This window comes from Lampetra fluviatilis, chromosome 5 (assembly GCF_964198595.1).
Source record: "Lampetra fluviatilis chromosome 5, kcLamFluv1.1, whole genome shotgun sequence".
In the NCBI taxonomy this organism is placed as follows: domain Eukaryota; kingdom Metazoa; phylum Chordata; class Hyperoartia; order Petromyzontiformes; family Petromyzontidae; genus Lampetra; species Lampetra fluviatilis.
In genome coordinates, this window is record NC_136279.1 from 4,226,939 (window position 1) to 4,242,285 (window position 15,347).

The following is a 15,347-nucleotide window of genomic DNA, read 5'->3' on the forward strand; positions in this document are numbered from 1 at the left end:
TGAGGGGGATATTTCCTGTAGCCCCGTGGACTTGGAATGGTTCATTGAGGTGACGTTCGCATGTCGGATACACTCACTGCGGCATTTTGTATAACGCGTGGCTGTTAATGGGCTTGGTCATCAGACCAGAAGAGCAATAGACAATGCCCTGGTACTTTTTGAACTTGTCCCTTAGGTCCGCGTGTCCATCCTGCAATGGAATCTGACTTTCCCCAGAATTCTGGCTTTTCTTTAAAATAAAAAATTATCATATTCCCCCCACTTAAACCCACAGCTCAAGTTAAAATTGTCCCTTCCTCACCTCACACGGAGGCGATAGTGCGAAACAGCAATGACTTTAACGGAGTATTCCGATGACAGAGGGCGGTGGGAAATATTTCAGTGACGATTCAAATTTTTTGTCATTTGATTATTGTAATTGCAATCCATCTTCCATCGCGCGTACCCAGGAGCGAGGATTATGATGAGGAAGACGAAGCCAGCTCGCTTGCGGGTGCATCGTAGGGTCGTGAGAGATGGCGACGGATTGGGGAGGCCTTCATCCAGCAGTGGCAGATCATAGCTGCTGATGATGATGATGAATTTCATGTTGACTTCAAGCTGTCGTGACTGCAGGAATTCCTATTCTTGGGTCTTTCGGTAAAGCCATGTAGATAGATAAAAACAAATTAACAATATCACGACGTTTTGATCGCAACACAAGCAATCGTCATCAGGTGAGAAATATCGCGGGGGAGCTGCTGAGAATATATACACAGCTCTCCCGCGAGCGATATTTCTCACCTGATGACGATTGCTTGTGTTGCGATCGACACGTCGTGATATTGTTATTATTTTTATTATTTGATCTATATCCGTGGCTTTACCGAAAGACCCAAGAATATGATGAATTTCAGCCCCCAAAAAACTCCTCAAAAGCAATAAAAGAAAAATAAGCAGATGATACGTCTCCTTCACATATCCCTCTGGTACAGAATAGAAAAAAAAACCGTTCTGACACAAGCCATCAGCCGGACGGCCTTCAACAGGAGCGCATGATTTTCAGTAGCATTGATTCAAGACACGCAATATCTGGACCGGTTTCAACATCAGCATCAGAATCTTTATTTGTGCTGGAGAAATTCGATGAGTTGTGAATCTATTTTTCACAGGTGTCCAGTAGGGGCGGGTCAGAAAGTTACAACAACAAACAGTACAACAACAACAACAAAAACGATTTGGAGTGCAAAGTATAGGAAAGGTAAGTAAATCACGAAAACAACTCAACTAGACTTAAAGCTTTCGTGACTGCAGGAATTCATATTCATGGGTTTTTCAGTAAAGTCACGGAGATAGGTGCAAAGAAAATATCTACGTGACTTTTTCGAAAGATCCAAGATTATAAACTAAACTTTTTTTTTATCTTACCAGGTAACGCCCACTGAGACATTCACTTGTATTTCAGAAGCGACCTGGCCACAAATGATGGCTCAACAAAGTTGACGAGTTCAAATTGCATCTGTACAAGCTTGAGCAACAGAGCAAGAAAAACAAACCCCAGCAAGAACAGCCCCAGAGCACGCCAAGACAACAACGAAGACGACGCCGCAGCGCCTCAATAAAATCGCAGGTCACAATGTGTGTGCTCGTACAGCAGGCGGTTGTTTCATCCGCGTGATTGAATCTTCACCCACACCGACGCCAATGAACACGTTGGAGTCGAGAGGTCCACGACTGCGTTCGGCGTGCGCGCAGATGGAAGTCAGCTCGAGTAGAGGATCGGTAAAAAACCAAAACAGCAAAAAGAAGAAAGAGAGCCATTTCATTTTTAATTCTGTGAAACATTTTTTTTTTACCAACAACCCCAATATTTCAAGAGCCGCAATGCGCTGTGCGGCGGATAGGAGACGGTGATGGCCATTCATAAATGACGTCACGAAACGATTCGTAATGCAGCCCGCATGCAGCTCGTGGAGCCGCGGGTTGCCGACCCCTGCCCATGCTAAACTGGACTTCCATGGTAAACTGGACTTCCATGGTGAACTGAACTCCCATGATTAACTGGACTTCCGTGGTAAACTGGACTTCCATGGTGAACTGAACTCCCATGATAAACTGGACTTTTATGGTAAACTGGACTTCCATGGTGAACTGAACTCCCATGATAAACTGGACTTCCGTGGTAAATTGGACTTCCATGGTGAACTGAACTCTCATGGTAAATTGGACTTCCATGGTGGACTGCACTCCCATGGTTAACTGGACTTCCAAGGTAAACTGGACTTCCACGGTAAAATGGACTCCCATGGTAAACTGGACTCCCATAGTAAACTGGGCTTCCATGGTAAACTAGACTTCCATGGTGAACTGAACTCCCATGGTAAACTGGACTTCCGTGGTAAACTGGACTTCCATAGAAAACCGGACTTCCACGGTCAGGGGTCGGCAACCTAAAATAACAAGAAGAGACATTTTTTCAAATTTTATTTCAAGAGCCCGAACTGCAGTCCTTAAAGAGCCACAGCATGCGGCTCCAGAGCCGCAGTTCGCCGACCTCTGAGCTGTAGACGGATCCCGCGGTGAGTGACACAGAGCGAGAAAGAGGATACCCACCTTGATGCTGGGACTGCGCTAACAATGGCAGACGTCGCGTGCGCGGCCTGGATTTGCGAGGCACGCAACTCCGGCTTACAAATACCCCACCCGCCCGCCTCCCCCCCGTCACGTCTGCTTGCGCAATGAGTGGTGGGGCGTAGGGCACTTATCAGTTTTTCGTGTCCATGTTATTCATTGTATTACTCTTTGGTTCTTTCGGTAAAGTCACGTAGGTAGAAATACAATTAAATAAGACAAATCAGGACGTTTCGATCGCAACACAACCAATCGTCATCAGGTGGAACAACATTAGTAGTTTTTAGTTTTTTATTATTTTTATTAAATTTTTATTATTTTTATTCACTATATTTTTATTTTTCTATCTACGTGACTTTACCGAAAGAACCAAAGAATATATATATATTCATATGGAAATGACAGTGAATATATGTGTATTGAATGGGTCTCAGTGTAAGTGAATGGGGATTAACTTAGTCTTCACATATCTCAATGAAAGTGAATGGATGTGTATTGGATGGGTCTCAATGTAAGTGAATGGGGATTGACTTAACATCTGAGTGAACGTGAATAGAGGGCTCTCGATGCAGGAGGGCCCGTGCCGAGTGGTGGTGACGATGCTACTCGGGTCGCCTCTGCGACGACACGGGCGTTGGCCTTACAGGCGGGGCGGACACGCAGGTGTGGACCATCATCGTGACGTCTCTGTGTGAACAGCGCTTTGTCAGGTGGCGTGACTCGCAGGAACGCGGCAGCGATGAGGGTAGCGGCGAGGTGGGTGGGTGGGTGTGTCGCTGGGGAGCGGTGGCGCAGTGGTTAGGCGACCCCGAGTTCGATTCCCGCTCACGGCTAGCACCAGTGACGATTATCCCAACTGGTCCTGGGCCTCCCATAGGTCGACTCAGCCTCAAATGGAGATCCTGGTGCGGTGTGTAATCGACGCCACTGGGGAGACAAAGGCGGCCGGGAGTGGTGCTGGCCACCCCACCCCCTCGTGTGCCGTGCCGGCCTTCATCGATGCTACTCGCTCACAGCACTTGCCCCAATAGTCCATTAAGGCTACCCGGAGGATCTTTGCGATATTCTTTGTACGTACAGATGTATACACACCGCAGGCACCAGGTACTTGGACTCCTTTGAGGCTGAGCCGACCTCGAGGGAGAACCTGGACTGTTTCAGATCCCCCGTGTTGCCTTAACAGACTGTAGGAGCATGTCCTGTTGGCGAGCACCTATGAAGGCCGTGAACGGCACACGAGGGGGTGGATGGTCAACACCACGGCCGACCGCCTTTGTCTCCCCAGTGGCGATGTTTTACACACAGCACCAGGTACTCATTTGAGGCCGAGTCGACCAAGGAGAGAGGCCCAGGACGGGTTTATTTCTTTTCTTTTCATTTGACCAGGTAAGGCCCACTGAGCCATACAGCTTTAAGATCATCGTCACCGGTGTTGGTGGCAGCGAGCGGGAATCTAACGTCCGCATCACGGGGTTCGGAGCGCAGCGTAGCGCTAACCGCTGCTCCACAGCTCCTCACCACCGTCACCACCACCACCGTGACCTGCAACCCCTCCCCCACACCCCGAAACCCCGTCATCCCCTCCCACGCACCTCCAGCCCGCAGCCCGCCCACCCGTCTGCGCGTTCCGTTGATTCTCAGAAGCGAGTCTGTCGCGGGGAATTCCTGACTCAAAGTCAATTCTCTTTCTCTCGCTCGCTCTCTTGCCCCCGCACCTTTGCGGCCACGTTACCGTGGGTGGGGTGGGGTTGGGGGGATTCCCGGCTTGCGTGTGGGCCACGCTGTTTAACGACATCGCTCAAACGCCGACGGACCCAACGCGCCAGTGAGACCGAGGTTCGATTCCCAACCGCGGCCGACATTTGTTGGTAAGCGATATCAGGCGCGATGGGTCCAGCGTTGGCTCACCCTCTGGGTGCCGCTCCAAAGGCTGTTTCGCCAACCTGCCCTCCTCCACGATGACATCGGCAGCACTTTTGTCGGAATATTATGTTACAGACGCCCCAGGGGCTTAACCATAAAACCTTTCACGAAGCTCGAAACATCCTTCACCTGCGTTTCATAGGCCGGACGTTAATTTTCAAGTTCGTTTGTTAAATTTCAAGAAACTCTCTGACTCACGCAGCAACACAGACATTACCGTTGCCTCGAACATCTGTCTCATCGCACTGACATCTCTACTCTTCCAAAAGTGCTCTGTGTCATCCGTTAAGCACTCGCCCTGGTAACGGAATACACAGCTCAATTGTTCCCTCACCCCCCCCCCCCCCCCTTGCACGACGCGAGCTACCGCCTCAATGCACACAGTGCTTCTACGACCTCGAAATTCTCACCTATGATGCAAGTGTATGGCTTCACACCTATAAACACTGCTATCAACTTCAAATAAATATCCAATTTTAAATTGACCCTCCAATATATATATTTTCAAGATTTGGACACGGCTCAATGGACCCAGCTCAATTAAATTGTATGACTGGCGGTTTTTGTTTTAAAGTGCTGAATCAAAATATTAAATCAGTGTTAAAAATATAAATGCCACGCATATTATTGTTTCGGGCCTCCACGATTGAGTGGCTACACTTTTTGTAACTTTTGTCATGATGATTGTTGAACTGATCTGGCCCATACCTTCCAATTACTCCTATCCATGCGTGAGCATCACGGTCCTCTACGCGAGCATTCGAGCCAACCCAAATCAAATGACCGTATCCCTCGGGGCCACTTTAGACAACGTCCGAGGCTGAGGTCACACAAGCCATCCGAGACTCATCCACTTTGCTCACGAGCAGATCCATCCATATCGGGGGGTGAGTGTGGGGTCCTGGGCAAATCCCAGAGTGCGGGCTCCCTAACGCCTTCAAACTAAACCAGAAGTATTGCATCTGACACCGTGACATCAAAGCTCGACCTCCCCCCCCAAAGCGCGGGGCCCTGGACGGTCGCCACGATTCGTCGTACCCAAGGGCCCATGGCCCTCCACAGACATGCCATCTTCGACATGACAAGAGGCAACCGCCGCCACCGTTCCTCGCACCCTCCTGATGATGATGATGTGGTGGGGAGGTTCGCCCACAAGAGCCCACAAACTCATCGTCGCAACGCTCAGCCCGCTTTCATTCTTTTTTTTATCGCTGCCCTGAATGGAGGGCTGTTTACCGCTTGTGATGACAGGGGCTGGGGCAAGTCCGCTGGGCCACCTGTTGGATCTTACATCGCCACGCCGGTCAGTGCGGGTTGGTGAAGGGGTCGGACCATTAACTGGTACAGCTATCACTCGCCACTAATGTGAGCCGTGCTTGGCAATCTAACTCAAGTGGCTGAGTTTATAGTCGAGCGCACGAACCACTGCTTTGTTGTGAATATGTAGCTGCTGATGTATCGGCCACTAGTCCTTTAAGATACTTTTATTTAATGATGCATGCTTTTTTTAAAGTTATAATATATATTCAACCTTAGTATGTTTATATGTTGTGGCTTTCTTTTAAACAAACGAGGTTTACTTAAAAAACAGAAGTACCTTCTCTTATTTAGCGTTGTTATTGCATCCTTACAAAAGTGAAAATGTTTGATAGATTGTTGACACGCTGCTTATTGGCGAACGGGTCCTGACATTCAGATGGCAGAAACCCTCCCCTCCAACTTAACGTGCATCAGCCTTCACACGAGGCAGACAACAACAACAACAACAATCCAGATGGCCATTACACAGTTCCGGTGGATTGTGCTGCTGCTGCTGCTGGCTGGCTGCTCCATCCACCACACCACCACTTCCTAATCTGGCACTCTCAAGTTATCATCTGTAACCTTCCCCACCATCCAGCCACGCCCACACTTTGAATGATCGTTGCAAGTGTGGGAACATTTTTTGGACAACGACATCGCCGTCCTTACGGGAGGAATATTTCCGTTGCGCAAATAGTAACGCGATGCTGATGAAATAATATCTTTTTTTGTTCCATGACGGAATGCTCGGGTGCCACTTTTTTTTCAAGTTTAGTCGAGAGTGCACGGGACACACATAAAGAAGGATTGAGACTTTTGAAAGAGCGAAAGTGTCCCATTAACGGTGATCTGAAATAGCCCGTCAAGCGTCACATTTGGTGAGGCAGGTGGCCAGTTTGTTATGTAAGGGTTCACGTTTATAAGTGGAGCAGATGTGCATTTATTTTTCTCTCGCGGGAATCGTTAACATCGTGATACAAACATGACACTTGCGAGAGCTGTTCACAGCGGTGGAACTTTTCGGGAAAATAAAAGGTTAGCCACCCAAACATTCCAATATGGTTGACATTTTTCCAAGATGGCCACCAGTTTTTTGGTGGTGGCACTCTTTGATTCTGGGCGGCAATCTTTGATATGTTGGTGGCTCACGTGTTTTCCTCGTTGAGAAACTCTCGTCCGAGCGAATACTTGCCGAAATTGGTGCGTTTATCCCGATTTTAACGATTATTCATGTTGAAATAGCAACAAAAATCTAACCAGAAAACTATAGACAGACATATAAGCAGACAGATATCACCAAGATACATAGAGAGAGAGTAACACAGGCACAGAGAGGCAGATCGTCTCTGTGGCGAGGCCTTTTATTATTTAATTTATTATTTTATCTTTATACGTGACTTTACCGAAAGAACCAAAGAGTAATTCCTGCAGTCACGAAAGCTCCAAATTTAGGATCGATTATTCATGTTATCTACTCCACGATCTGGCTCTGTGCAATGTTTGAGGTGTGTCGTTCGTTTGACGCTTTTCCTGCAAGTACGTGTGTGCACGTGCAGACCGTTTGTCAAACCGCTTCTGGACGAGGGTCTCCCCCGCACCCACGTCGAGTGGGCCGGGAGGGTAATTTAACCATACTTCACCACGCTTGTAGGGGGGGGGGGTGATGAAGTTGGGCAGGAGTGAGAACAACAAAAGACTACGTAGTTTTTGTTCTGCTCTCATGCAAGCCACCCATCCAAGCTCTAACCACGTTCAACTCTCGCTTTTAGTATCCAAGGTGTGATGGGATCAGTTGCATTTCTGGGTAAATTGGTCCTGTTCATAAGGCACATTACACGAGCGTGCCGAGTCTCGTGACTCTTTTTCAGGAGGGTCCTGCCAAGTTTTTGCAGTATGGGCGGGTGGGGGGGGCAAGTTATTGTTTTGTCGATTCCCAATCGAATACATTTGGCGTGTGAATTTTTTTTTAAGTGTGCAAATTTGGACCGCGACGCCGGCACACGCAGTGGCAAACTCTTGCGAACGACGTCACGGGATCTTTTGACGTCGGCCGCGAAGCAGACCGCACTTAGTAGGAGCTTCAGTAGTATTGCTTTTTACGGTCAATGCACCAGCAATATTAATCAGGGCAGCCGCTGGGATTCGAACCTCGGCAACAACGAGTGGTGAGAGGCACTACCGGTGGGCCACACCGCCGTGGCCCTAAAACTAACACGCATTGACAAGCAAGCGATATTTGTAGCGGTACGCAGACGACTCGGGCAGACGGACGGATGACAAGGAAGACGTGTTTATTGAGAGCCTGTACGAGAATCACACGAGCTCTCGCACATCTGTGCCCCAGCTTCATACGCAAAGCGATACGCAGACTACAATACGCAACAAGGGTGCAACAACGACATCGGCGCGCCTCTCATACATACGAATCGGCGCGAGCGTGTCCTCTTCGACTTCCCCGTCACATCCACAATAAATACACGCGGGGGCAAGGTGTCGTATAAATTAATAGGACAAGCGGTGTCGCCTATCAGTGGAGAAATAAATAAAATACATGGGAACAGAATGAGGAAAGAATGCAGTGCTGCTTATTGTCATTAGCGCCACCAATACCATTAGCAGGACTGAATGTAAAAGAGCCAACACCGAACGAACACAAGGCAATGGCAAAGTCTCCCCCTCCCCCACCCCCCGTCCCCCACCACCGTACCCTCTCAGCCTTATAGCCACGTGGGGGGCCAGTGCCGTTATCGAGCAGCAATGATCGAAGACCAAATGGCGCACCTCGAGTGCGAGGGCTTGGCATGGCCCAGCGCCACTGGGGCCACTCGGCGAAACGCTCTCTCAGCCGGGTCGGTCTGGGGGAGGCCCAACGCCGCGTTGGAGCGACAAACACGACGTCCTAACGAGCGTGCGTCAGCGGCCAGGGATCGAACCCGGGGGGTGGTGGCCGTCGAGTCGCAGCGGTTCGGCGCACGACCACGCTGGACGCTCGATCGCGTGGCACCCGAACGCAGTCCCGTGCACCTGGACACATTCGCCGTTCCGTCGATTTAACCGCGTGCGGCGCGGCGCGCTGATTACGAGATGCAAAGTCTACGCGTAAAAAAATGTGCCGATCGTCGGCATCTGTCGGCTCTCTTTGGCCAATAGGCATTGGGGGGGGGGGGGGTCTTTCCCGTAACCCCATCGGGAAATTTACACCAAGCGATGAGACTTGCATGGATAAGAATAAATTACGACTGTCGTCTTTAACAAAACTGCGTCTGGATTAACAAACTAAAATATTTAGCGCATCACCATCGCGCGCAACGGCCCTTCCGTCTGGGCGACGAGACGTGGACTGGGTTTCGTGAACGTTGGAGATCATCGTCACAACTGGACGTATACACAATTGGCATTTTCATGACAACAATTGTCATTGTTATGACAGAAGAGGTTGTTACTGGCAAAGGCCCATACCTCAATAATAATAATAAGAATCATAATGTTTGCTGAATCATTGTTGTGCTAGTAACACAGATTGCTGTCCTAAAATATTAACTTACTACAATATATACTGTACTCTAGAATGTATTTCGTTTAATTCTCAAAGTTGGTCATTTGTAGTACGGTGTACAATTGTGTGTTTGTGTGTGCGTCACAGACACGGATCCCTCGGCTCTTACAGACTGCCAGTGCAAGAACAATTAGCGAGCACCTATGAAGGCGTTGTGATGAGTGTACTACACTACAACCCCGGTCACCCGGGTTCGACTCCTGACCACGATGCACATCTTCAAAAGCAACTGGAAGCCGCATTACAAAAGAACTGTTATTTGGCTTCCTTTAGGCCGACTCAACCTAAGTCACCGGTGCCATGGTGTTCGTCACAAGCATCGGCAATGGGAGGACAAAGGTGGGCGGGTTATGCCCCCCACTGGTATGGCAGACTGCAAGTTGCACGAGGGATCTTTGTCACGTAGTGGTGTGCGTGTGTGTGCGTGTGTGCGTGTGTGTGTGTGCGTGTGCGCGTGTGTGTGTGTGCGTGCGCGCCCGGTCGCCATCTCTATAGCATCCCATGCAGGGCAGAGTTTTTCATCATCACTCCCTTTAGTCTCTTCTTCATCTTCCTCCACTTCACTCCACCTCTTCACTTCACCTCTTCACCCCCCCCACCCCGCACCCCAGCGGCGCACGGAACCCACACTCTGTCGTCAAGACCGATTGCATTGTTCCCCACATGTCCCCGCATCATCTCCCCGCATCTCCGTCTCTCTCCCGCTCTTCATAGGTCGGCAAGATAAGTTTGGATGAGTTGGCAGGAAGCAGCTGATTTCATCTGTGCATGGCCTGAAAACGATAAAAAACGAGAGATGGCATCGTTATTATCACGCACCGATCCGCCTCCACCGTCCATACGTCCAAAAAATCAACGTGCAGCCTCCCGGCTTCGACAAACGCATCTCACAGCCGCTGACGATCCCAGGCCACTGGTGGAAATTCCGCGTACTAAATGGTGGATGATGGAGGAGGGGTGGGCAGACGATGCCGTTGTGGAACAGTAATTGTTGGTTTCATTCACTTCGTGACCGCTATGATTTGATTTCATGAACCCCGCTGCGTCTCTGTAGATAAATCTCCCTTTGTTTATCCGTTGTCTATCTTAAACATTGGGCACGCACGCACGCACGCCAAGTGGGCCTCTGTGAGCGCTGTGCCCGCCAATGCCACTGGCCGCAGCCATGGCGATGGATTGGTTTCGTGACATGTTCCGTGTCTTCCCCTTTTCTGTCTTTCTTCATCTTAGCAGTCTTTCAGTTTAGTGTGCAAATATTTGTTCCGTATCGTATCATCCTTTCTCTCCCTCTCTCTAGCTTCCTTTCCCCGTGGGGTCTTTCAGTTCCTCGTTAATTCATTAAATTCCCCCTTTCATTCATCCATTCACCCTTTCAGTTTTTGTTGAATGTGTTTACTCATTACCGTAACATCTCCCAGCACTTTTGGAGGCATGACGCCTCACTCTGAAACCGTTTTGTCTTTTTATATTTCGCAAAGTCATCGCTTTATCCACGTTAAGCAAATCTGCTTAAGTCTTTTGCATGATTCCATGGTATACAATGCATCTTGTTCAATTCGCGAATCTTAGTCCTAGCTAAGCTCTCTCTCTCTCTTTGTATCTCTGCCTCCGATCTGCCACGCCATCTCCCAAACTATCCGTCGGTCCTCTCTCGTGTGCTCTCTCACTCACCCTTATTTGAATAAATGGTGTACCAATCTACCGATACAATTAGAGATTTTTTTTGGGGGTCCTATCAATCAATATCCCAATTCTTTTTCCTTGGACGATACGAACCCGGTGACTGGGTTTGATTCCCAGTCACGGCCTATCCTCATCATCATCATCAGTAGCAGCGACGAGATGTCGATATTTTGAACTAGTTTGAGATCACGCCTACACCACACACACACACTGGTGAAATATGGCCAACCACCATGCAGCGTTGGATTGACAAGGGCAGTTCAATTGGTATCACTAAACACCACGAGTCAGCTCACCAGTTTACGATTCATTTTTATTTTTAAACCTCTTCAGTCCGTCTCGCTCTGTGCGAGTAAATTTCGCTTTTGCCTCTCATCTTCTTACTCGCACCAAGTTTTCGTTCGTGCCGTCGTTCTTTTACCCTTCTGTCGTTCCACATTTCGTTCTTTAAAAAAAGGAAGTGCCCCTCCACTGTCTTTATTCAATCTGTTGCGCAATTTCGAAGTGAGAGAACAAACGAAAAACCTCCGCAGTTCCAAGAGGTCACGCGCACGCACGCGCCCACGCTCTCTGACGCACGCCCGTGACCCCCCCTCCCTCTCTCTCTCGAATCGCTCAGGGTTTGCGTAACGCCCGACAGACGAATGCGGGACACCCAGCGCCGCCCGTCTCTCGCCTCGCCTCGTCGTGTGACTAATTCCTGCTCCCCCACACACGAAGAAGGGGCATGCATACCTTTACCAGAGACTCCAAAAAAGACAAAGACTCCCCCCCTCCCCACCCACGTGTAGCCTTAACAGACTGTTGGGGCAAGTGCTGTTAGCGAGCACCTATGAAGGCCGGCACGGCACACGAGGGGGTGGGTGGTCAGCACCACTGCCGACCGCCTTTGTCTCCCCAGTGGAGATGTTTACACATCGCACCAGGTACTCATTTGAGGTTTAGTCGACCTAGGGGAGGCCCAGGACCGATTCCGATAATCGTCACTGGTGCTGGCCGTGAACGGGAATCGAACTCGGGTGGCCGGGTTCGTAGCGCGGAGCGTTAACCGCTACACCACCGCTCCCCACACCAGCGCCTCCACCCCCCCACACCCCTCCCTTCCTCTGCCCTGCCTCCACCTTCTATTACCCCTCGTGTCCCTCCAAGCACAAAGATCCCCCGTGTTGCCTTTAACAGATTGTTGGGCACGTGCTGTTAGCGAACACCTATTTAGGCCGACACGGCGCACGACGAGAAGTGGTTAATCATTCGTTTCTTTCCCCGCACTGCTGACAATTCCAGCGTTGCGCCAGCCACTGATTAAAGTGCCACTGATGTTCGCCGTGGCCTGGAATCCACCTCGGCTTAGAGGCCGCGTGCTATCCACGGCGCGCCACCACTCGCCTTGCAACATCCCACTCCTCAAAAACCTGCTCCATCTCCCCAAGCATCTGTGAAGAAACGGCTGCCATCATTTGCAACGAAGAAAGGCCATTGTCCGAAACGTCGCCTATGCAACTTTTTCCAATGCAAGGCCACACAGTGTAATTTACGCATGCCTCGAGTTTTTTTCTCTCTCTCTCTCTCCAACACAATCCCCTGCCATTGTTCCTCACTGCCACATGGCGAGGGGTGGACACGCAGGGCCCCGCTCAGCAGATGCAGCTGCCCCGTGGCGCTAACGACGGATGTTAGGGGTCACAACATTGCCTGACCTCTCTGAAGTGCTGACTCTTTCGTTAAAGCACCCACCTCCCCCATCCACCACCAGCAACCATTCAACGGGCCTCAACAGCTGCTCTATGTGTGCACGCGTGTGTGCGCCTGTGCGTGTGTGTGGCCGAGTGAATGTGTGCATGTGTATGTGTGCATGTGTATGTGTGACCGCGTGTCCATGGGGTGGTGGGTGTGTCAGTGTCTTTGTCTGGCCTCGCTAAGAGCACTTGTCCCAACATTCTGTTGAGGCTTTACGTGGGGATTTTTGTTGTTCCTAACTATACCACTCCTTGTGCTTGCCTCAACAGCGTGAATAGCTATACGGGGCCCTTTGCCTTCGTGGGTTTGAGCGGGGTGCTGTTAACTCAGTGGTCCGCGCGCACTGCGCTACGAACCTGACCGCCTGCGTTCGATTCCCGGCCACGGCGAACGATAGCTCATTGGCCCGTGGGTATCCGCACCTATTCTGGGCCTCCCCTGGGTCGACTCAGCCTTAAATGGCGTTCGTCAACATGGGCACAGAGTCGGCCATGCCTGGGCTTGCCCACGTCACCATTGTGTCGCCCTCCAAGGCGGACTCGGTAATCGATGCTCGCAAACGGCACTTTCACCAACGAGTCTACATTTCAAGGTTAATATTTAATCATGCCCGGAGACCTGGGTTCGATTTCCGGCCACGGCTATAATATCAGTGACGAGTGATATCTGACCCGTCCGAAACACGTATTGGTATGGTCGAACATACTCCAGCCAGCCGTGGATCGACAGTGGGTTGTGAAACGAAACTGCGTGTGCATTAATGCACAGCACGGATGTTGACACTGTAGGGTAATTAACACGCATTCGGTGAGTACCTCTCCAAGAGGGCACTTACTTTCGCAACACCGGCATGGTGATGGGTCAACATGTGACCTGATAAGGTGCCCGTGACCACACTGAACACGTCACAGAGCCACGGAATTAGTCATCTCAGGCTACGTGAGCCGACGTGACTCTGCAACCACCCCGACCAGACGATTATCCTGCAATGCCCCACAGCCACTTAATCCCGAGTAGATCAACCACCCGCCCCACCGCTACCCATAGCTCTCAACCCCTTATTAGTGTACCATCTTATTAGAGACCAATTCAGACTTTGCTGGTCACCCCGTGACCCTTATACATCTCAACGTTCATCCTACAAAGTCCCATCGCAAGGGACAAACACAAAGAAATATATTTAAAAAAAATATTGTCCCGTATTGAAACGGCTGTATGCCGTATGGACCTGAAAACTCAATTTCCCTGCACAAGAATACGGGGTCAACCCGTGTGGGTTAACAGCTACGCCAACCCCACCCCACCCCAACCACCGTTATCCACCCTCCACTCCACCAGCCACGCACCTCTCGTCTCAGGGAGAGCCTCAGGCTGCCGTCCCGGACCGGCCACCCTCGCCTCGGGCTCGGGCTGCGCTCGGGGCTCGATCCGTTGGAGCGGGCACCTCGAACCCCGCCGACGACTCCAGCACCGCCACCGCCTCCTCCTCCTCCTCCTCCATCTCCTCCCGCGCCTCCGGCGAGTCGCGCCCTCGCCTCCTGGACGGCGCGGCGATTCTTGAATTGCACCATGGCGAGGATGATCTCGGCGTTCCATCCCGCCTCGGCGGGGCAGCGGAAGTCCAGCTCCTTGCCGCTGCTGAGGACCACGGTGAAGTACGTGTAGCGGCCGCGTCTCTCCACGCAGTCCACGGTGCGCACCAAGTCGAAGCCGAGGCGCTTCCCGCAGCCGCCGTTGTCGAGACCCGAGTCGCTGCTGCTGCCGCCGCCGCCGCCGCCGCCGCTGCCGCCGCTGCCGGGCTGCACCAGCGTGAGGCCATCGCCCGTGAGCACCGCTCGCTTCTTCTTCCAGATCTGCAGGAAGTTCTCGCTGCGCTTCTCCAGCTGACCCACCTTGAGCACCTGATTGATTGACTCCAAAGTCTCCATCTCGGGCATGTCTCGCTCGCTCGCTCGCTTCTTCGCCGGTGTCGCTGCTGCGGACGCCTTCAGGCTGAAGCTTTTGTTTGTTCTACGTTGCGATTGTCGAGTGGCTTTTGCACTTTGGATCGATGCCACCCGAAGGTCGGTGGTGGTGCTGATGGTTTGGCAGGGGCGTCTTGAGTCGCGCGCCTTTTGTCCTGCGCGGCGCCTCTTTGCGACGGGACTCGACAGAAAATGGCAAGACCGCTCCTCCGTTCGGCGTCTTAATGTGTTGCACCGGTGCAGGACACACCCACCAAGCCAACCGTCACACCACCGGCTCAGCATGCCACGCACCCACGCAGTCGTAGTCACTGACACACCCAACCCGGCCACCACCACCACCAACCTCCCTCCCTCCCCTCCCTTCCTCCTTCTCCCCGCGTCGCCTTCACATCCCCCACCCCTCCCCCACTCTCGTTCGCTCTCTATCCTCCACCCACTCGTCTCATTTCCTGCGCAAGCCCTCACTTATTAACAGACACTGACGTCAAGCGGGATGTGAGCCACGCTTCTTTGTGGTGTTGGGTGGTGCCAGGGGTGACGGGATAAAGTTAGAGACGGTAGGGGGTGGG

At 51.3% G+C, this 15,347-nt stretch overlaps 1 protein-coding gene across 1 annotated transcript; it reads right to left on the bottom strand.

Moving 5' to 3' along the window:
- Positions 1-8,546: 8,546 nt before the first annotated feature.
- On the bottom strand, positions 8,547-15,114 carry LOC144932435 (uncharacterized). Its single transcript, XM_078856494.1, has 2 exons — positions 14,158-15,114; positions 8,547-10,164 (listed from the first exon to the last, which is right to left on the bottom strand). The coding sequence occupies exons 1-2, from the start codon at positions 15,058-15,060 to the stop codon at positions 10,150-10,152; spliced, it is 918 nt and encodes a 305-aa protein (XP_078712620.1). The 5' UTR covers positions 15,061-15,114; the 3' UTR covers positions 8,547-10,149.
- Between the last annotated feature and the right edge of the window lie 233 nt (positions 15,115-15,347).